This window comes from Pogona vitticeps, chromosome 1, assembly GCF_051106095.1.
Source record: "Pogona vitticeps strain Pit_001003342236 chromosome 1, PviZW2.1, whole genome shotgun sequence".
Taxonomy (NCBI): Eukaryota; Metazoa; Chordata; class Lepidosauria; order Squamata; family Agamidae; genus Pogona; species Pogona vitticeps.
Window position 1 is genome coordinate 53,735,442 of NC_135783.1, and position 23,250 is coordinate 53,758,691.

Here is a 23,250-nt window from a genome sequence, read left to right on the forward strand (position 1 = left end):
AAACATTCAATTTCAGTGGGGGTTGAATAATTTTGAACACAACTGTACATTGATAACTTGGTCTGGGAAATCCAAGTTTGAAATTCCTGGGTTTGAATCCTGAGATTCTATTCCAAATTAGGTCCAGCCTTCTCAGAAACCTGAGCCCAGCTCACAAGGGCTGTTGAGCTTGCTGCATCACCCTTCCCGTCCTCTTGTCCCGCAGCCACATAGTGGAGGGCTGCTCAAGAGCCTCTTGTTGTTCATAATGAATGTTGTTCATAATGTGTCTCTTGCTTAAACCTAATGACCACTTAAAACACTAAGCTTATCATGGTGTATCATTATCATCATCATGATCATGTTATAAAGTGCAACAAAGGCATGATCCTTCGTAAGTTTGACATTTTTAATAGTTTCATTTTAGACAATATTTCAGGTCAGTTTTGAACTGTTGTTTTTATTATGGGTTGTCAGGTTACTTCTGACCTATGTTGACTCTGTGAATTGATTTCCTCCAAGAGATCCTGTCACTGACAGCCTTCTTCAGGATTTGCAAACTAAAGACCGTGGCTTCCTTTATTGAGTGAATCTATTTCATTTGACGTTTTTAATTTTCCTCTTTTTGTTTGTGTACAAAACACACTCCTACAAATTTTTCAGAAAAGAGATCTCATCATACAAAAATGCTTGAAATGTCTTTTTGAAATGTTTCCTTTCTCATCCACAAGGGGGAAAAACATCCTTGTGTCCTACAACCCTCAGTTTCACTTAGAGAGTATACTTTGTCAGTTCTGACAAAAGGTACAGAAATTACATTTCTTCTTTGATTTCTAATGACAGTCACAAGGGAAGCACAATGTTTTGGATTTGAAAAGAGAACATCAGATTAAAACACAGTCAAATCAGCTGTCCTCCAAATCAGTCCAAAGAAAATAATGTTACCTTCCCAATTGTAAAAACTGAGTCCAGACCAAATCTATAGTCAGTACACACCTAATATTCAAAGATAACAAAGCTAAAGAGGCTGCCTGTGAGGGCATGATTAATTTAGCCAATTTCAAATAATGGCGATGTAAATTGCAGGAACAGTAATGGAGACTTTTCTCTTTAGCTACAACTAATAACATTTAATTATTATGGCTCTTCTTGTCTGTTTGTTTGTTTGTTTGTTTGTTTAGAAAGAAAGAATATGTACTGCAGTTAAACAGAGAACAAAGAACGATATAGAAAACACATTAAGCTAATGGATGAATGTAGCCTATCCTGTGTTTATTAAAACAACAACAACCACAACCAGCCTGGTTGGTACAATGGCATACAGGAACACAGGCTTAACTATTTTCTCCCATGCTACAGTTCTGGGCTATCCTTTCCCATCCTTGCTTGAACAACAAATCAGAAATTGATTGTAAGTGATGCTATGAGTATTTGGGATGGGTGCACACTTACCTAGCTCTGGAAATCCTTAATTTATTTGTTACTTTATGTTCACAAACATACTGCGTTGTAATACTGTGGTATTATAACATACCACTATGCAACTTTGCTCCCTCATCTCTGTCAAAACTCCTCTGGATACTCGAGTGATGTTGAGGTATTACCTTTTTTTCTGAGCACTGATCTCTTCTGTCATTGTGCCTGAATGTTGTGCAGCCTTGTTCTGAACGTGATCCCATGGAGTCTCTGAACTGGGTGCAATACCCACTTATTCTTGTCCAGAATTGATTTTCGAAAGGGATCTCTTGCTCTAAGTTGATTTACAGCCCTCATGCCAGTTTATAAAGATCTCTGTGTTCTTACAATACTGTACATTACATCCTCAGGACTGCTTCTGTTTCATGGCTGGCAAGCCATTGGAACAGGCCAACTGGTTCTTTTCAAATAGATTCTGTGACTGAGAAAAGGCTTTGTGTCTCTTTTCATGAGTAAGATGCAACGACGAGCAAGTGTTCTGGCACCTGTATGTCTGCAGAAGAACTATGGAGTTGACAGCTGTGAAGCACTGCAACAGGAGATGGCAGAAGAAGAAGACTTTTCTAGCATCAGAAAAATCTTCCCTGTAGACATGCATTGCCCCCCCCAAAAAACAACAGCAACACACATGCACAGCTGTTAGAGTTCACTAACAGCAATACTTTGTGAGTTAAAACTAGTGGCTTCCCTCTCTTTTTCTTTGGTCTGAGTTATTCCCGGGTCCAGACTATCACAAGAAGGGATACAGACATGACAATGATGTTTTAGATTATATTGAAGAACATAATTAGAAGCAAGATTCAAACCAGCAGTTAAATTGGAAAATAAAACCAGGATCATTCTAATGATGATATTTCTGGTGAAACGCAAACTCCACTCTAAGAATTGGATTTACTCAGGTACCCTTGTTCAAAACTGATAAAGTGGACAAAACAAAAATTGGAAACTTAACTTCAGTTTATCATGTTGAGATGTCTCAAAGGGTGAAAGAAAAACATGGTAGCTGAAATCTTGTCTGTGTTAGCTTATGATGCACAACGTTGCTGATGTTATCTTCAGAGGTAATAAAGTCATATTAGTGGTAGTGATTTCCAGTCCTTCTATTCCACAGCAGTTAACAGTTCCCAACAATGAAAGGAATTAAAAGGGAGCTGTGGGTGCCTTGGGACAGGATTAATAAATGTTTAATTTTAAAAAAAATTGTCCTGGCTAATGGCATCATTCGCCTTATGTGGTGTAACTGATACAAACAGCTTTCAAATTCAATATGAGCTATTATTCATTATAAACTTTAAAACTGAGTTATGATTTAGATGCTATTGGTTGATGGTAGGAACACGAGCGGTAAGGAAGGAGCCTTATACTAAGGGAAACATTTGGGATATTTAGCTGAGAATTGTTCACATTGTTTTCAGATTGGAGTAAGGCATCTTTCCCAGACATACTGTGACATGCCAGGGATCAAACCTGAGAAAACTTAAGCCACAATCCTTCAGACCTGGGGAACAACTGAAGAGGAATATCTCCCTGTCCCAATTAAATAAATAGAAGCTGTCCAGAAGCACTTTCCGAAGGATTACCCTCTAGTTTAACAGTGGCTATTGCGTTTGAACATGCACATATGTGAACAAAATACATTCACATATAAACTGAGGATAAAGGCTCTATAAAAAAGGGAGGAGCCCCTTCCTTAAATCCAAACTGCATGATGGTCATCGGTATGATGGGTATGAAGGATTACTGTAAGAAAAGAAAATTTATGAGGCTTCAGTTATGGACCTGGTACTGTATAAGAACTCACCCAGAAGGCTTAACTCGAGTATTCCATGCCAAAAAGAAGGCTGACACAGCTGTTCAGATTGAGGCAGCCACAAATGACATGGCTCCAGCCTATATTTATTATCAACCTTGCTTCAAGTCTGGTGGGGTAACACGTAACAGCTGTGCTGTATCAGACCCACATGGGCCAACACAATCACTTGCTTATGGGAAGCCCACAAAGAATAATGTGAGCAAAATGGTGCATTCTCAGTGGTGGAAACACAGCGTGAAAAAGAAGCATACACATAAAAATCAGAAGTTAAACCATACTGAAAAGTCCGCAATGAAGACAGAACAAATAAAACCCAGTTGCAGATACAGATAACAAAGTTAATTTAATGAAATTAATGAGAATTAAGTCTGTCTTAACAGCCACTGTGGTGTATGGACACAATATCAGCCGAAGACTCATAATACTGGGGTTCCAATTTCTGCTTTGCAATGGAAAAACACTGATAGGTGGCCATGGTAAACCACTCCGTGGACAACTGTAAGGGTTGCCATGGATCAGAAGCAACCTGATGGCATATAACAACAGGTTTGTCATGACAATGTAAACCTTATTGATTTAAATGAGTCTACTCATTGCATGAGAGCCAGTGCAGTGTAGTAGACAAGGGTTGAAGTCCCTGTTCATCCATGGAAACTCACTGGTGGGTGACTATAGTAAACTACTCCTTGAACATCCTAAAAATGCTGATTAGCCTGCCATAAGTCGGAAGTGGCTTGGCAGCACATAACAACAATAGCTCACTGCAGGGTTAATTTAACCAGCACCTGGCACAGAAAGACACTCCTTTAAACACTGAAAGTAATAAACAGCCATTATGAACAGCAGCAGTTGATAGTCATTCCTCCAAGAATCTGTCTAATTCTCTTTTCCACAAAGTGTTTGGGCATCAGTGCAGTAAACAGAGTATTTGGAGATAGGAAGGCAGGGGGAAACATGATGGGATTCCAGGAGAAAAGAGAGTTCACTTTAACCACTAAACCTCCAATACAAGAAAAAGAAAAAAAAAGAAGTGCAGTCCTCGTACATAATTCAACGGCAAGACTGGGTGATACTTTTTTAAAGACCACTAAACAAATCATCAACAGAAGCTAGCTTTCAACCCTGTTCAGGTCTTCATCATGCTGTGCACCTGAGAGCTGAAGGTGGAACAGAAAAATCATGGAAAAATAAGTAATTGTAAGCAAGCACACTAATTCAGAGGCTTCATTCATTCTTGCATGTTATGTAGATCGGTAAAGGGGCCAAGAATGAATTTGAATAGCCAATGTAGACTAGCACTAGCTTTCATACTGATGCCTGTATCTCCAAGGCATGTATCACTTTGCAATAGATTTTGCATTTGCTGTTTTTTCCTTTAAGTGAACGTATATCATAAATTAACATCACATGTTTCACTGTGGTCTCCGCATTTGCATTAAGTTTCATAATCTTTCCTCTCTCCCTCAATATGTGCTTGGTTCAAGTAGGAACTAAAATATAAGCACCCTCTAAAACAGCTGAAGTCTCAAATTTCAATAATATCTGCCTCTATGTTTATGCAAGCATTGACAGGCTATATTTCAGGGCATCGTAACACAACCGCTCTTGCTTACTGTATATGAATATTCATATATCTCATGGGGCAGGAAGAGACTGCTCTTCCTTTTCATTTTACAACTGTGCCTTGTGGAGTGTCTCCTCCAGGAAATCCTACCTCTTCTCCTTCTTCTCAGATGCTTAGGTTCACGAGGCAGAAGACGCCTGACTATTGCCAACCTCTGCATTGTTTTCTCTTTTTGGTATTTACTAGAAAAGCAACATCATTCACAAAATCAACACTATCTCGAATCTGGGGAGGCATCACTGGGTGACTTTGGCAAAATTGCAGTAGGATCTTGCAAATCCTTCCTTCGCTCATCCTTTCAGACAAGAATGAGAAACTGTAACAATTTTCTCCTTGCAAGCAAAAATGGCAAGGAATTTCTTGGTGTTTGTGACACAGTTTTGGCATTGGTAAACATGGTATTTTGCACAAAAATGTCCATTGGCTACTGGTGCACAAAACTGCCTATTCTTGTGAAAATTGCACTTTAAAACTTTTTTTGCAATTGGTCAAATTGTACAATTTGCTCTGAACTAGGAATGGTGATTGTTTTAGAGAATGTGAAGCATTAATTAACACTTGCTGTGTGTGTGTGCTTTGCAATAGCTCTTGGAAGGAGGTGAAGAACCTTGCAGAGCTTCAAAATGCCTCTTTGAGGTACTTCATTGTTTTGAGACAGCCTGAATCTATGGAAAGGTGGAACTGAGGGGGTATTCCTTCCATCCCTCGATACATCCCCTCAGACTGGAACACACAACATAACAGGAGCCAGGAAATAAAGGAAACAAGGGCCAATCATATTCTTTGTAATGGAGATGGGCAACATGAAGTCCTTGGCTCCCTGCAGAAATCAAAATGTCACACAGGGCCCCAGTACCCTTTGAGCCATATGCTCCAAAACATAAGATTTCCTCATATCCTGTGGAGAGTGTGGAAGTAATTCTTAAATGATCCCACCTGAAGTATCCTAACCCCTCAATGAGATCTTTTTTTTAACTATGACCACTAGGGAGTACAAGAAGGATTTCTCACTAAAAACACCCAGTTTAGTAAGAATTTTAGTAAGAAACATTTTTGGGGAATAGGAGCCACAAGAGAGGTGCAGCCCACCAAGGTCTGGGGATGGGCATGGGCAGCCCCCTGATCCGCATCCCTGCATTAGGTAGAGCTCTCGCCTCCCTAACTTTACTGCTGTAGTACAGACTCCCAAGTTAGGGTTAGAGGTGGGCACATATCACTGGACTGGCAGAAGGGCACATCCCCCTTTCTTTGCAGCAGTCAGCAGAAGGAAGATGTTGGGTTTCATTCAGTATATGCATGGATCAGTAGAACAAATATGACACAACATTTTGCATCTTGATTGTGATGATGTTCAATAGCACCCTCAGTTTTAAGTGAATTAATGTCACTGGAAAGACTTTTAAGCTTTAAAGATGTGGTTTGTTTGAGTTGTTCTAGCAAAAAGAACGCCACTGTGGCAGTTTGAACCCTAACCCATTTACTCTGGTATGATGTTTCATAGACTAGAGCTCATCAATTGCATCCGACAAAATGGGCCATCAAACTTTGTTTTTCAATGAAGTGCCAAAGTTGTAGAAGTGGCCTCTGAAGACATTTGAAATGTTCCACACAACTATCTTACAGACAGGAGGAAGCAAATCCAATTCTAGAAATGAAAATGACAAACTCTTTAAAAAACAAACCATCCCAGTACAAACCACACATCTATGTTGCTTATTTAGGTTTGTCAGTGATATTTGTTCCATTTATGTTTATATCATATTTCAGACCGACTGCTTGAGAAAAGACAGTGAACTCTCTTCCAGATTTCACTCATATAAGTGTTCCCATGCAAAATCACCTGCAAGCAATTCCTTCTTGCTGTAAGGAAGCTAGCAAGTGGTTCTGGTCCATGCCATCCCTCTCAACACTGGAAAAACAAGGTTCAGAAATTAACTACTACTTCAGATAGCCATCGTATACTAAGCAATCCGATTCTGTCATATTGCTACCCGTGGACCATTTGCCTCTCCGTTCCTTAAAAGAACTGGATCTGGTGCATGATCTTCCATTTATTAGCCCTGCAGCTTTCATGTGTTGCTCCAGTACAAACCAGACAGCTTTGGTTTACCTGTCACCAACCACCACCTTTACAATTATATAGGCAAAATCACTTACTTGTATGGAATGTGCTTGCTGCCATTGACTAAGGCAAGGATGACATTGCCCAATGCAGACAATGAGAGGCAGAGTCCGGAACCTCCTTCACGATTTTTGCTGAGGGGTTTAACACAGCTACCCAGGTCAATAAGGTGTAAGCGGCTACGGCCTCCGGACACTACCACGAAAGAAAAAGGGGAAACCAAGTAAGAGTTATCTTTAAAAAGAACTGTCATTCCAAAGTGTGGTGTGGGGGGAGGGGAGGACGCTTTGATCCCATGTCATTTTCTGAAAGTAAGTACTATGGAACTTAGTGAGACTTGCTTTTGAGTAGATATGTATGGTCTTGTACCAAAATTAAGGTTAATGCTCTTTGTGATCTGCTGAATGGTCACAGTAAAAAAACATAATTCTAATTAGACTTTGTATTAACAAAGAAAGAGAGCCCTTTTTATTCATCTCCAGCATTTCTCATCAACAATTCTAACCACTAAATATTTACCTTTGTAGTACAGTCAGTTCTCAGCTATTTTTAAGTGCCTTTCATATAGTATTCACACCTCTGCTATTACTTCTCTGAACATCTTTGTCAGAATTTTAGGTCAATTTTAAAAATGCATGTATGACAAACTCCCTGGAAGACTTAAAACCTACAGCCTTTTCCAAGTGTTAATACGAACAAGAGTAGATCTGTTGAATCAATGCAATTTATACCAGTGTTGACTTAACAAGTGATGTGCATTCACTGGGTCTATTCCAGATGGCACTTTGATTCAGCTACGAACAGCCACCTGACAAATGAGAATTAACGAGGATTCATCCATTCTAAAATGTTTGTTTTCTAAGTATTTGATAAAGTATTTTTAGAAGTGCCAAGAAACGTATAAACAAATGTAAACAAATGTAACAGTGTCTCAGGATGTAAACAAGGTAGAATGCAAGGAATTATAACATTGTAAATGCCAATCTTGGATGCAGAGAAGATATACATTAATTGTGAACCATTTGTACTAACAAGATTCAAACCCTGCTTAACCATGGAATCTCACTGGGATGTGAAACTGGTAAAACCCACTCCTTAAATACCTCACTTACCTTGAAAGCCACATTACAGTCACTATAAATCAGTTTCGATTTGATGATACATAACACCACATACAATTCATTAACCTTTCAGAGGTTTGTCCCATGAAATTAAATTGACTTCTTACTCCCAACTAGTGCAGACCATTAAACTAATGAGACTTGGGTAAATCAACACTTATATAAGTTTCATTGATTCAGTGGTTCTACTCTAGTAAAGACTAGCAGCTGGATTTAGTTCACAGAGACCAAACTGCAAAATGGTATCTGTTAATATAAAGTTATACGGAAATGTTCTTAGAATAGAAAAGACATGATTTGTGGATTAGCTGAAGTGGTTTGTTAGTTGTACTGGCAAACTTCAAATTGCCACCTTTAAAATGTGTATCTCTATGTCAGAAGTACTAGAGCAAGCCTATTGCAGCATCATTTGACCATGAAGCCTCTGCAGTATCCAAAGCCCAGCCAGGTTCCTGCAGGCAGGATGGCACCTCCATTTTTTATTTGTTTTTCACTACTTCCCTCCCACAGGAAGCAATAAGAGGAAATCATTTCAACCAACGCCAGGAAGCTCTAAATGTTTCCTTCCCTTGGCAGCATGACCAGGGAATGCCTTCACCTTACACCGTGCCTCGCTCTTCCTCATCTTCCACTACCACAGCTCTTATGGCGGAGAGATAAAGGCCTCAGGGATTTCCATGGAGGCAGGGATTTCCATGTTGCATTCCCCCTTGAGTAGGCTGAGTAGACTCACATGTACTCTGAGGCAATGGCTTTGTCACCTGACTCATAGTGTTGCCTGTGGTTTTCGTGACAAGAGTCTTAGATACCACAGGACTACGATACAAATCTGTGAAAAAACATGGTCTGGGTAGAGTTGACCATACCATTAGGCAAAGTTAGTTAGCTAATTCAGTGGACCCCTTAATCTTGCAGATGTTTGGGGCAACAAATCCTAAAGTCCCTTCCCATTGATCAAGCTGGCTGGGACCTTTTGGAATTAAAAGTCCAGAAATCCCCACAAAATAGAACAACCAGAGGGCCAAGGGTCCTTTACTTCTGCTCTAAATAAAACATTTCCTAGGGTATAGTGTGTCTCCCAGAAGTCTAAATTAAGTGAACATTTTACCTGAAGCAATGGAAATGGCGGGAGGAGGAATGTGATTACTTTTGGACAGCCACCAATGTAATGTTTATTTTTCTTTGCAATTTTAAAAGCAAAAATATTGGGTTTAATGAGCTCAGTAGGTCACCTAGAAGCGGAATGTGAATGAAACCAAAACCTGTGGGATTTTGATTTGTTGCTGTATAATTTGTCAAAACTGACTTGAAAAACTATAGCATTTCTCTATTTACCTGCATTAGAAAGTAATTACAAAGATACGTATGAGTGTAAAAACAAATAATTACATGAGTTCAATGGTAATCTCCTTGAAGCAAGCTATTCTAATTTCTAATAGCAAGTTAGTCTGGGCATTCCCAGTCTTCCTTTCCACTGAAGTGTAGTTAATTACTAAAACCTTTGTTAATTGAGTTTTGTCTGGCAATTCAGTAAGGGTTATTAATGAAAGACAAGCAAACAAAACTGTCATTTTACAAGATGCTTGGACTGTAATGGATATAAAGACAAGCTGGAGCCGGATTTAGGCATTTTCCTGGAAAATCAAATAGAGGTACCTTTCATGAGCAGAGTGGGAGGCAGATCCTGAATTCAACCCTTTGTGCATAAACTGTTTGGTGGTCTAAACTCAACTGCTGGTCCCAATTAGCGTAAACCCACTCAGTCAGTGGCTAAATGGGAATGTAACACTTACATAAATCACACTGATTCAGTTAGTGTACTCTAGGCGGGACTGCTGATTGGATTCATGCTTATACAGTAGATTTTATACTTATGCAACTGTACACACAATGGCTAAAATCCTGTTCCTTAGCATAGTAAATCACAACTAGAGCTAGCCAGTGGAATCAATTGAACTTATGGAGGGTTTGACTTACCAAATCCCCACTGATTCAGTGGGCCTACTTGAGTTACAACTTACTATACTAAGCAACATGATTTCAGCCAATGTGTAAATGTTTGACATCACAAGTTCATTGTTTGATAAGTGGTGATATTATATACACCAGGTAGTGTGGAATACTCTGAACTGTATGTATTCCAGATAACTTCACCAACAAAATTCTCCTTGGACATTGCAACATCGTCTAAGGCCTTATTCCGAATCTACATCAAAGCAGTCAATTTAGCCTGGCAGAATAAGCACTGTAAAAATCTGAACCATGAGGCAGCATAATTTCATTATTCAGCAAAAAAGAAAGTCTGCAGTGGATAATTCCATCCTTTTAAGTAAAGGAAAATGAATTCTTAAGGATAAGAGAGAAGATTTTATTACAGTCATTAAATTTTGGACAAATGTGAAAATATGAACCAAGCATGAGGCAAATGCAGGATGGACTAAGAAGAGTCAAAGGGTACTCAAAGGGCACAATCAGCGCCCTCCACAAACCTCTCATGCTAAAGCCAGCATGTGTGGAGCTAATAACGTTACAATTAAAAATATGTATTCTTGCATTGAGCAGGGGGTTGGACTTGATGGCATTGTAGGCCCCTTCCAACTTCACTTTTCTATGATTCTGTGTGTTCAGTTAAAAACAAAGGGAAAGGAACTGAAAGAATCAATACCTTAAGGAGGACAAGCTGGTGCCAAAGGAGGAAGAGACTGACAGTTTCACTCCACAGTGAAGCACAAAACCTTGCCACAAACTCCAATTGCTGAGGCACTGGACAGGGTCTCTGAAGGAGGTCATAAACCCATCAAGCTATAGCAGCTACTAACAATATTTTGCAATTTTTCTTTGGCTCCAGCACAAACTGAGAGACTTTCATTCAGTGGAGCATACTGCCCTGATTGGGTCTTTAGTACTATTTGTACATACCACCTCTCAGAATGGATTTTTTCCTTTTTAGTATTTGCATACTTATTTTTTTACCTTTAATATTGGCTTTTGACAATATAAGCTGCATTTTTATAGTCATTGTTATTAGTTTTAAATAATGTACAATGTTTTAATGATGTAAACCACCATTGTAAACTCTTTGTTTTCAGCTTTGAATATTGCATTTCAAGGATGTAAGCCACCTTGGGACCTTTTTTTGAGGAGAAGAGTGGAGTAAAAATAGTTTAACTAAATAAAATAAATAATTTCCCCGGTTATTTTAAAAACATTTTGGAGTTATCCCACTAGAACGTGTATGTGCGTACAGGAAAATGCCTGGAATCCTGTGGTCAGGCTGGAATTTCACTTCAGAGTGTTAGGGTCTGTCACCCCAACCCTGCTTTGCCTTCTCCTTTCTTCTTCATGCTGTGGTGTCATTGCCAAACTTCACAATAGATGTCTCCTGCTTTTTGTTTTGTATATGTGTGTTCTTTGGGCTGGAGGTGGGTAAATAATTCTAACACAAATAATTCTGCTATGTACTCTCTAACCCTGACTGAAAGCAATAACCATTGCGAGTTCCAATTCATAGGAATGTTCTTCTTGTTGTTTTCCACAGAGATCTGGAACCACACAAATACCAACATGGACACAAATAATGATTGGGCTGCAGCATCTCCAGAAGAGTACAGTGCAGGTTGAACCCCAATCTGTTTGCTGTTATTCAGGCACTGACTACATCAAGATGTCTGCAATGAATTAATGACCATGTCTTATTCATACTAGAAAGAGCAATCCATGATGGCCCTTTTAGTTCAATACTGCTGTGCCGTATCTGGAATCTAGGCAACAAATCACAACTAATGAAAATGTGATTAGGGCTGGAACAAGGGGCAAGAAAGTCACTCTGTTCTCTCTGAAGAACTGCTTAGATTGAGAGTAAAGGTAGATCTTGGAATTTTTAGGACTTGGTGATCCCTTTGGTTTCTTCTGTCACTTGCAAAACTGCAACTCAACTTAACCATGTCAGATAACAAGTTGCAGTATCTCCTTCCAGTAATCTGCAACAGTTGAATTCAAAATCAAACATGAACAGAATTTTATAGGTATGCATAACAATAATTCATTTCTGGTTAATCTTGAACTGGATTGCTTAACATCACCATACCAATAGATCCTCCAAATCTAGATTTAACCATGTACACTCACATTTCAGGAATGGCTCATGATATAATAAAGTCTTGAGCACATGTTACTTTCTGGTATATTTTCATCAGTTCCATAGAAGTGCATAAGCGTAATTTAAACAACAGTAAACTAGTACAAAAACAATGCAACTTACTTCCCCCTTTGCCACTTTTTTCCATTCGGTACTGATAGATGTGCAATGTGAAGAGCATGTGAGAATTCTTATGATCTTCCTCCCGGCAATCTTGTTGGCTGCTTCGGCGTGAGGCAATAGCTGCATCAAGGAAGAAGGCAGCTTTCTCTGCAGTGGGAGCTCGGAGTTCACTTTGATTCTGAAGCTGCAAACACAAGGGATGGAAAGCACACAATATGTGCTTACTGAGATCAACACTGGTAAGAAACTTTCTATTAGCAAAACCAAAATGCAAAATACTTTGGAGCAGAGAACAATCCTGTTTGCAGAGTACATGTGGCAAACTGGAATTCTCATACTGAAATGCCTTCACATTTTTAAAAGCAAGGTGTTTTATCCCAGACCAATTATGCCAAGCATTCTTGCCCCCACTCCCACTCACTACATGTTTCCATATTTTTCATTTCCAGCCAGATCCAATTCATCATTTTACCAATAACATTCTTATCAAGCAACCTCTCATCTACACTTTCTTGCTCTTTCCAGCCAACTTATGGTGGGGAAGTCGATGCCTTGTTATGGACCATGTTACATACTACCTGACCTTAGCAGTTGCTTTGAGGATCCTCTCTCTCAAGGCCAAATTAGACGTGAAACTGAAGACTCCAGATACAGTTTCTCCTTTCCTATACTTAATGTCTGGTACAATTATTCTAGAGGCAACCATACCATTGGTAAGACACAAAATAGATCTAAGAGATCACAAAAGAGTTTTCATAACATTTACTTCCCTCAATCCATACATCCTCCTGAGAGAGAGAGAGATATGCCATCTCTTCGAGATGCTATCTGACAGATTATCTATGCATGACCTTTTGGCATGCTAGAGATCAGTGTTACTTTACCTACCGTTTCCCATAATTGAATAGGCCAGTCTGTTATCAATGATAAATATAATAAATAACAGAATGCCTATAAAATTGCAAATGTCCTTCTCAAGAAATGGTGGACTTTTTATTTCTATCTTGGTTGGGCTCAATTCTGAAGACAGTGTCTGGTGGACTATAAAGCAAGAAAGGCTAGGAAGCAGTAAAATGAAATTTGGATTTGGGAAATCCAGATTCTAGTCCTCACTGAGTGATGAAACACATTGGATGGCCTTGGGCCAGTGACACTCTCTTAGTCTGATCTACCCCACTGGGCTGCTGTAAGGAGAAAACAGGGAGGGTGAGAGCCAGGTACATGCCCAGAGGAAAGGCAGGAAACAAATGTAACTAATAAATAAACACACTGAGACATTCTGTGCCTCCATGTCCTCTCCCATATTATTTTTTGCCAGTTCTAAGAAACAGAAGCACAGAACGTTATGGTATCAGGACTAGAGATGGGGGTATTTGTATTCATATATGAATATCCCTGTGCAGCTGGACTTAACAAGGGGTCGGCGGCAGCCTTGATCATCCTTCCAATTGCTCCCGGAGCGCTGCTCTCCTCCTGCTCGCCTGGCCACTCCAGCCAGTGGGAGGGAGGACAAGTCTCCCTGCATAGCTGCTGAGTCGTTGTTTTCACTATTTAATACGCCCACCTCTAATCAGGACACTATTCAGTGTTACAGAGGGAAACTCGGGAACTAGATATCTGTTCAGAATCACATCTACATTTATGTTCTTGTTTTGTCACTTGATAGTGACAAATGACCCTCTGGTCTTTATTACCAGAATTCTTACTCATTCCCTAGTCCAGTGACATTTGGCATTTTTCACAGAATGCTACAAAGTCACAAATTGCCTGTCAGTAAACCAAAGGCTGAGAGGTAGTAGTATGATCTGGTGCAAAAAGGGGAGTCATGGTCTTTTGAAGAATCTGAGGAAATCACTGAAACCCTGAATGGACAGTAAGGTGTACAACCTGTGCTTTTGGACCACAGGCAACTGGGGGAACTCTGGGAATTGAAGTCCAACAAGCACAGATCTGCACCCCTTTAGTTCTTTGTTCTCCAAACTTAATTTCATGTTACTTTCCCCCACCCCTTTCTTCCTCCAGAAGTCTTTCCACACACATTAACACTGGAAGAAAGGAAAATCACATACCATAAGGTCATGGTCCCACATTTTGTACAAACATTTTGTCTATTAGCACCTCAGCAAGATGCCTAAATGATTAGATTTAGCAATAATGGTGGAAGAGGGGAGGGTCACAAGCTTACTGCAACATGTGTATCTTTCAGCTTGGACAGGAAGCTGTTTTTTGTTTTGTTTTTTAAACCCAGTTGATTGCTTCTGTCTGAATAACACAATAATTCTTGGCTCAGCCTGGACTTAACATCCACAGTTTGCTTGCAATTAATAAATAGCTATTAATACTTCCTACAGTGTTACTAATCCTGCTACTATAAATAATGTAGTTTGTGCAGATATAAACAAACATATTATTCACCTCCAGCTATTTGTGCAATATTGTAAATATTTTAGTGTGTTGTTATACATTGGAGAAATTATTACTGGACGGAGACAAATTTTGTTTGATCTGAATCCTTTCACATTTTATAACAAACAGAGGTCCCTGCTCAACATCAACTAATGCCAAAGGCACAAATATTTAGGCCAGGAGAGCAGATGGTCCTGCAGCTGCAGGTCATAAAATTCTTTGTGTGCCTGACAGTAAACACTTCCAAGTTAAAAAAGTTTATGTTTGGGGCAATTTATTATTTGAAACCACCCTAGTAAAAACATGGCAACCAGCAGTATATATTGTGACTTAAAAGAACTATATTCACCTGCATCCCACAGATCGGGTCCTCACAAAGGTAGACACCTGGAGACTGGCCATCTTGTAGGCTGCCTGTTGCCACTTCTGACAGCAAGTCCCTCAAGTTTTCTTCTTTCCCCCACACTTCTACTGCTGAGATGCGGACAGAGAACCGGGCTCCTGTCTTCTCTTTCCGCTCATTAATCAGCTTGAAAAGCCAAGAGATGGCACAGGGGATTATGCCAAGGTTCTGCATTGAGTCATCTTTTCCAATCATACTGTAGGACTTTCCTGTGTGAAGTAGAGGAAAGGAAGATAAAACAACTGCAGTTGTAAAGAAAAGAACACTATATATGCATGCTTAATGAAAGAAGCTTCATGCTGCTAAATAACAACATACAAATCCTCCTATTTTTGTTACTGGCTGAGGATTCCACTGGCTACATTTATTTTATTTTTGTCACTGAGAATCCAATTTTTTAAACTAGATGTGATAAAGCCCACCTCCAACTATAAAGTGTTAATAACCACGAAAAGTGTTATAACCATGACATATATCGTGGAACATTAATCGGTACATAAACAGAGTCTATTTAAAAAAAAGAACAACAATAATCCTGAGTTCAAATAATACTGGGGATAAAATAAGCTATCCAAGAACCAATGAAACTGGAAAAAGATGACATGTTCAAAATGTGAAAACTCAAAGGCCTAGGTTTTGTTTGATGGTGGCAGATGATAACTGCATCTGACTGCACTGTTGCTAAGGAGGAGATTTCCAACTTATGTGGCTGCATTTGGTAGCCATTCATGAGGGAGGCGGCGCTGCACAGGCACTTGGTTGGTGCCTTGCTATTAGGCCAATAGGCAGCTAGAAATTATGCCTCTTAGCCATTTTGCATCTGCCAAGAACCACTTGTACAAGGACCGGAATGTCTCTTTGCACCAATGAGAAGAACTTAGAGCCACTCACACAACCTCCAGTTCTGTATGCATTGAGTCCCAACAGGAACCTGGGGCAACTGAGAGATGAATGAATGAATATACATGTTATGTGCATTGAGTTGTGCTGAATGTTGGACATCTTTCACTGCAACAGAAACAGCTGGTAAGCTGGATTTACCCTCCTTGATGCAGTGCCCTCACATGTCCCCCCCAAATCTGCTCTGGGTAAACTTCTGCAGTAGATTCATGGGGGAAACAAAGCAAGGAGTGGTCATACTGCAGAAGTGGATACCACCTTTCCTGACACATCAAACTATTTCTATCCCACAGAAGTTCTCTACTCCTGGGATTAACTTCTTGTACATTACTGTTTGAAGATGAAACATACAAACCTAGTTTGGCATGGCCAAAGCAAAATACACATCCATCTGCACCATTCACCACAGACTGGATCACTTCAGCTACAGTTCCTGCACATACTTCAGCCTGTCATAAAGTGAAAATTATTTCTTTATTATTAAATATAAATGCAATCCTCTCTAGAAAACAGGAAGCTAGTGATACTTCCACAAAATAAACAAATCCCTCACTCATATAATTATATATATCAAATTCCGTATGATTTATGACAACCATAATAGGATTTTCGAGGTCTATTTAAGGAGTGGTTTTACCATTGCTGACCCCCCTTCCCTCATGAGTTTCTGAAGCCAAGCAGAGATTTGAACCCAGGCCTCCTGAGTTCCAGTCCCTCACTCTATCCACCATAGCATGCTGGCTCTCATATAATCCCAATATCAAAACAATATTGTGAATAATGGTATGACAATTCCTAAAAAAGTTGTGCAAGCTGCTCACAACATACCTGAGAGGCATCCTGAGGGAAAACAGCATCAAAGGCAAACATCTTGGGTGGCACTTGACTACTTCTTTTTTGGAAAGCATTCTGACCTCCACAAGACAAGGGGTCATATAAGGTTATTTGCTTCTTGCGAGGATCAACCTTTAAGAAGGAGCTGGATTCAGAGGAGTCCCTGGCCAACGTGGAGCAAATGCGCACCATGACCTTCACCTGTCAGCAAAAGCAAAAGAAGAAAATTCTCACATATCAGGCTATAAAATAATGGGGGGTCACTTAAATTGGCCTCATCTGAAAGTTTTGTTTTTAAGTGACAACTCTATTGACTGTCACTATGAGCACTGCATATGAAAGAGACATGCAAACAATTAAATAAACTGATATTTTAAAAGCTATACAAGTGCAGGTATATTCTAAGCAGAAGCTGAGATTGCTGTTAAAATTGTCACTTCTTTCTCTAATAATATGTGTTTCTTAACGTGGGCAATAACGCTCCCCAGGGGGTGATTTCATTTTTCAGGGGGGCGGTAGAACGAAAAGGGGGCAGTGTGGGGGCAAAAGAACAGAAGGGGGGCGGTAGGGGGGCACTGGAGAAGGTGACTGAAGCCGCAGTGCTGGCAGTAGATCTAGTGCTGCTGCTGCCGCCAAATGATCCAGCTCTTTCTACCTGCCACATCTCGCCTTTCTCCGTTATGGGAGCACTGAGTGTGGATCGGGTGAAAAGAAAGGGTCTCTTGGGTCCTCATCCTCACCCCATGAAGCGCTGCCTCACACCCGGGTGGGGAGGGAGACTAGCTAGCTAGCTAGCTAGCTAGCTAGCTAGGTAGGTAGGTAGGTAGGTAGGTAGGTAGGTAGGTAGGTAGGTAGGTAGGTAGGTAGGTAGGTAGGTAGGTAGGTAGGTAGGTAGGTAAGATATCATCACCTCAGGGAGGGGGGCAATGATAACTTCTTCAATGGCTCAAGGGGGCGTTTCTTTCAAAAAGGTTAAGAACCACTGACATAGAAAATTACTTGGCAAGATCTGCTTATAGCCATAGCATGTAACATCTAGTTTGGCTTTGAATACAAGATGGTTTTGTATATGTATAATTGGCAGGGCTCTGCAATTATTACCACTCAATGCCATATGTGGTTGTCTTCTCAAAAAAGTCAGTATTTCATAAGGCGGTTATGCTGATTGAATGTGAGAAATAGCATCTTGATATGCACAAGGCCAGTTCTTATTAAGTCAGTTTTTTTATTTCCCCCTCCCCCAGCTTGACATTCAGATTAGATAATGTGGAAATTTGTATTGTCTGTACCAAAGTGACCTGTTATAGAGAAGGTGAAATGAATGGTATGGTTTAAATTCTCAGTGAGTCCAGCCCACTACTGGAAGTGTAAATCTAAAATGATTCTGTTAACATATTAGCTTAATTCTGTTGTGTACCCTGATCTGTATTCTGATTGAAAACATATATAACTCAAAGTAAAGTTTCATTTGAGAGGGTAAAACCAGCTGGTTTCAAAAGTGCACTTTCGGGGAATTTGCAGAGGATCAATTATTTTATTCCTACTCAGATATCATAATCATAATCTTAGAACTGCAGAGCCGGAAGGGACCCTATGGTTCACTGTGTGGGAAATCAAACTCCCATCCCCCGGCCCAGATACCTAAACTGTTGAACTATCCTATAAGTATAATTCAGTGGAGAATATTAAATTTCATTTGGTTGTTAGCTACAGATTTCTGTGATGTCTGGATCTAAAACAACAGAACACTTTCGTATAAGAAAAAAAAAGACTTGTAAGATTCTAGGGGTATGCAGGGGAGGGGAAGCAAAAACATTTTACATTTGATCTTAAACTATATGTAGCACTGAGGAAATGAACTTCAGTTACTGTCATTTTTCTCAAGTAATAACTCATTTAAAATATATAGATATTGATTTGGGAATCAATAATTGAATTTTCATACAATTCTAAATGCATGATGAAAAGCAAACATGCTGAAGTTTGAGGAGTGAATTGGGCTTAATGTAGGAGACTGTGATTAGATTTCTTGTTAAAAATAATTATTATGACACTTCTTTGAGCACTTATCGAAGGACAAGTCTTGGAGACCATTTCAAATAGTATACATTGGATTTTTCATTTCTCTGCTGTGAAGAATTCTGAGAACCCAGGTTCGGCCTGTGTGCATTTCAGTTACTCAAAACATGTAAATTTCAGATCTAGTCTGTGTAGCTTGTGCTTCATTGATCACTCAGCAGCACTAGATCTGAAACCTTCGCCTTTGAGATTATCTTTTAGTTTCCTTTCATTGTGCCTGTGGAGAATAGTTAATTTTAAATTTATTTAAGGGTAAACTTTACACGCTTAAATAGGCTTTAACAGTATGTGGACGGAGAACTCCCAGAAGTACAAGCTGGATTCCGAAGGGGCAGAGGAACTAGAGACTAAATTGCTAACATGCGCTGGATTATGGAGAAAGCCAGAGAGTTCCAGAAAAATATCTACTTTTGCTTCATTGACTACGTAAAAGCCTTTGACTGTGTGGACCACAGCAAACTATGTCAAGTTCTTAAAGAAATGGGAGTGCCTGACCACCTTATCTATCTCCTGAGAAACCTATACATGGGACAGGAAGCAACAGTTAGAACTGGATATGGAAAAACTGATTGGTTCAAAATTGGGAAAGAAGTACGACAAGGCTGTATATTGTCTCCCTGCTTATTTAACTTATATGCAGAATACATCATGTGGAAGGCTGGACTGGAGGAATCCCAAACCAGAATTAAGATTGCCGGAAGAAATATCAACAACCTCCGATATGCAGATGATACCACTCTGATGGCGGAAAGTGAGGAGGAACTAAAGAATCTTGTAATGAGGGTGAAAGAGGAGAGTGCAAAAAACGGTCTGAAACTCAACATCAAAAAAACTAAGATCATGGCCACTGGTCCCATTACCTCCTGGGAAATAGAAGGGGAAGATATGGAGGCAGTGACAGATTTTACTTTCTTGGGCTCCATGATCACTGCAGATGGAGACAGCAGTCACAAAATTAAAAGACACCTGCTTCTTGGGAGGAAAGTGATGATAAACCTTGACAGCATCTTAAAAAGCAGAGACATCACCTTGCCAACAAAAGTCCGAATAGTCAAAGCTATGGTTTTTCCTGCCGTGATGTATGGAAGTGAGAGCTGGACCATAAAGAAAGCTGACCGCTGAAGAATTGATGGCTTTGAATTGTGGTGCTGGAGGAGGCTCTTGAGAGTTCCCTGGACTGCAAGGAGAACAAATCTATCAATTCTAAAGGAAATCAAACCTGAGTCAGATCCTGAAGCTGAGGCTCCAGTACTTTGGCCATCTCATGAGAAGAGAAGACTCCTTGGAAAAGACCTTGATGTTGGGAAAATGTGAAGGCAAGAGGAGAAGGGGACGACAGAGGATGAGATGGTTGGACATTGTCATCGAAGGAACCAAGATGAATTTGACACAACTCTGGGAGGCAGTGGAAGATAGGAGGGCCTGGCGTGCTCTGGTCCAGTGGTTCTTAACCTTACTCAGGTGTTTTTGGACTGCAACTCCCAGAAGCCTTCACCATCAGCTGTGCTGGCTGGGGTTTCTGGGAGTTGCAGTTCAAAAACACCTGAGTAACCCAAGGTTAAGAACCACTGCTCTGGTCCATGGGGTCACGAAGAGTCGGACATGACTAAACGACTAAACAACGACGAAACTTTACACCCACATCCCAAAGTGGTATGCAGCCTTTGTTTGAGAAGATAATGGGTGTTGTCATATACAGTGGGGTCTTGACTTGAGAACTTAATCCGTATTGGAAGGCGGTTCTCAAGTCAAAAAGTCTGTAGGTCAAGTCTCCATTGACCTACAGTGCATTGAAAACCGATTAATCCCGTAACAGGCCGTTTTTGTTCTATTTTGTTTTTTTCTGGTCTGTAAGTCAATTCTCAGGCTGCAAGTCAAACCTAAATTTTGCGGCCAGAGAAGTCTATAACTCAAAAAGTCTGTAAGTCAAGCCGTCTGTAAGTCAAGGGTCCACTGTAATGTCATATTTCTTAATTACAAACCCACTGTTCTATGTGGCTGGGGGAGAGGGAATAAAGCATTCCCCATCCCACACTGTAACCCCAATATAAATGGAGACACTCCCCAAACAGATGTTTTTAAGGGAAGAAATTATTTTGAGGATACACCAAAGATTTTTCTACACAAATAACTTTTAATTCGGCCCTAGGGTATGTCATGAGTTCATCTAGCAGCGTACGATCTACAAATATCTCTTTAACATTTCACGCAACAAGAGGCCCCCCCCTTCATAGGTGTCTCATGGTCCAAGAGGGTGGGACATCTCACCCCTCTGTTTTGAGAGAATGGATCCCACTTGACTTTGGCTATGAGCTGCCCCTGCCCTTCCTTGCACCACTTCCTACAATCTCTGCAGGTGCTAGGTACTGAGATAGATTATGGAGCCTTCCCAATGCTTGCAATGCTATACTCACAATTTGGGGAGAGCTCTATTGAACAGCGCAGAGATTATTTCCTAGTAAACATGCATAACATTGGGGGATGTAATTTTCTTCTCCCATTTCCTCTGGAAAGGAGATAGTATTCGGTATAGCCGTTGTTACAAGTCTCCCTTTTGTACATTCAGAAAAATAATTTTCCTTTCTCAGAGAAATTTGAGATCTAATAATATTTGTAAAGTGGTTCAGGTACTGTCAGATGAAAGGTGCTATAGACATGCAAATTATGGCAGATTCGTCTTCTGTAGATAACTTTAAAAAACCGAGTAGATAGCACAGCCCTAGTTGTGAAAATAGTAAGTCAAATGGACTTCATCAGGCAGAACTGATGGAGCCATACGGCCGACTGCATTCCTATTTCACATGCAATTTATGAGTAAGTAGGGGTACTGGATTTAAAGTCTGGGGATGACTATGAAATAAACTACACTAGGGAGCTAACCTGAAGGAAGAACAGCAGCATTTCATTCAACTCAGGGATAGCCTGAAGAACTTAATGGTCTTTAAAAGAAAAAAAAAACCCTTCAATTCCATTTTATAGTTAAATATCCCAACTAATACTACTCTGGCTTAAAAATACAGACAAGAAATGCATTTTCAAGTTAAAGGAAATAAATTAAAGTTATACTTTCTTTGCACGAATACTATAAAGAACTTACTTCCTCTACATATGACTGTTGAGATATATTATTTAAGGTTAGTCAAGCCAACTGCTAGGTGTTGCATTTTGTTTTCAGTAGAATATATTCAAGTTTTGCCAGAAGTGGAAAACCAAACAAACAAATCATGTCCCTGTTTGGTAAAAGGTTAAGGTTCCCCTTGACATTTTTAGTCCAATCGTGTCCGACACTAGGGGGCGGTGCTCATCCCATATTCAAGCCGTAGAGCCAGCACTTATCCGAAGACAGTTTCCGTTGTCACGTGGCCAGCGTGACTAGGGAAAGCCGTTTTACCTTCCCACCAAGGTGGTACCTATTTATCTACTCGCATTTGCATGCTTTCGAACTGCTAGGTTGGTGAGGAGCTGGGACAAAGTGACGGGAGCTCACTCTGTCACGTGGATTCGATCTTACGACTGCTGGTCTTCTGACCCTGCAGCACAGGCTTCTGCGGTTTAGCCCACAGCTCCACCACATCCCTGGTAACTGTCCAATACTCACTTTTCTTATTCATTTATATTACTCTCAGCTCTTTTATTTGCCCTTATTGCCACAATCACAAGAGGAAATATGGTGGCCTGTATGATGACACACAGTTTACTGCATAATCACAAAATGGATGATTACATGTGAATAAAGTGAGAAGCACTGGCTATGTTTAGCATTGGCCTAATTAGCCCCCAGTGATATTCTCAATATGTAACCTAACATGATTGGCAACAAGCCATTGTGAAGTCAATCCTTAATTGATTTGTTCTGGAACTGCCAAGGAGTCACATGAAAAAGACACAGCACTGAAGACAATCAGAAAACTAAACACTTAAAGTCTATATTTCTGCATCTGCTTCATTGAACTCAATGGACCATGTTTCTGTTAGGCATATGCAGAATTCCAGCACCAGAACAACTTTCATCCCACTGAAATATCTAATGAAACCATAGAATATTCAATGCATTCCTTATTTCCAGAAACTGATGCTCTTCCTTGATAAGCCTCACACTGAATTTTGTTTTGTATCAATTAAAAATGAATGGCACGAACTAATTCCAAGCTTGTTTTCTTTAAACAAGAAATGCTGTATTGAGCAATCTGGAATAGCTCTGCCAAATTCCTTGGTTTGAATGTGTATTGCAA

At 40.0% G+C, this 23,250-nt stretch overlaps 1 protein-coding gene across 2 annotated transcripts in view; it reads right to left on the bottom strand.

The window, feature by feature from the left end:
* The window catches only part of KIF26B (kinesin family member 26B), a 378,172-nt gene that overhangs the window by 75,153 nt on the left and 279,769 nt on the right, over positions 1 to 23,250 (bottom strand). For both annotated transcript variants that reach the window (XM_078383091.1, XM_020788400.3), the window contains exons 6-10: positions 16,934 to 17,140; positions 16,461 to 16,554; positions 15,152 to 15,414; positions 12,397 to 12,580; positions 7,050 to 7,209 (exon numbers count right to left, since the gene is read on the bottom strand). In XM_078383091.1, the coding sequence (XP_078239217.1) occupies positions 7,050 to 7,209; positions 12,397 to 12,580; positions 15,152 to 15,414; positions 16,461 to 16,554; positions 16,934 to 17,140 (908 nt within the window). The remainder of the gene's footprint in view (positions 1 to 7,049; positions 7,210 to 12,396; positions 12,581 to 15,151; positions 15,415 to 16,460; positions 16,555 to 16,933; positions 17,141 to 23,250) is intronic.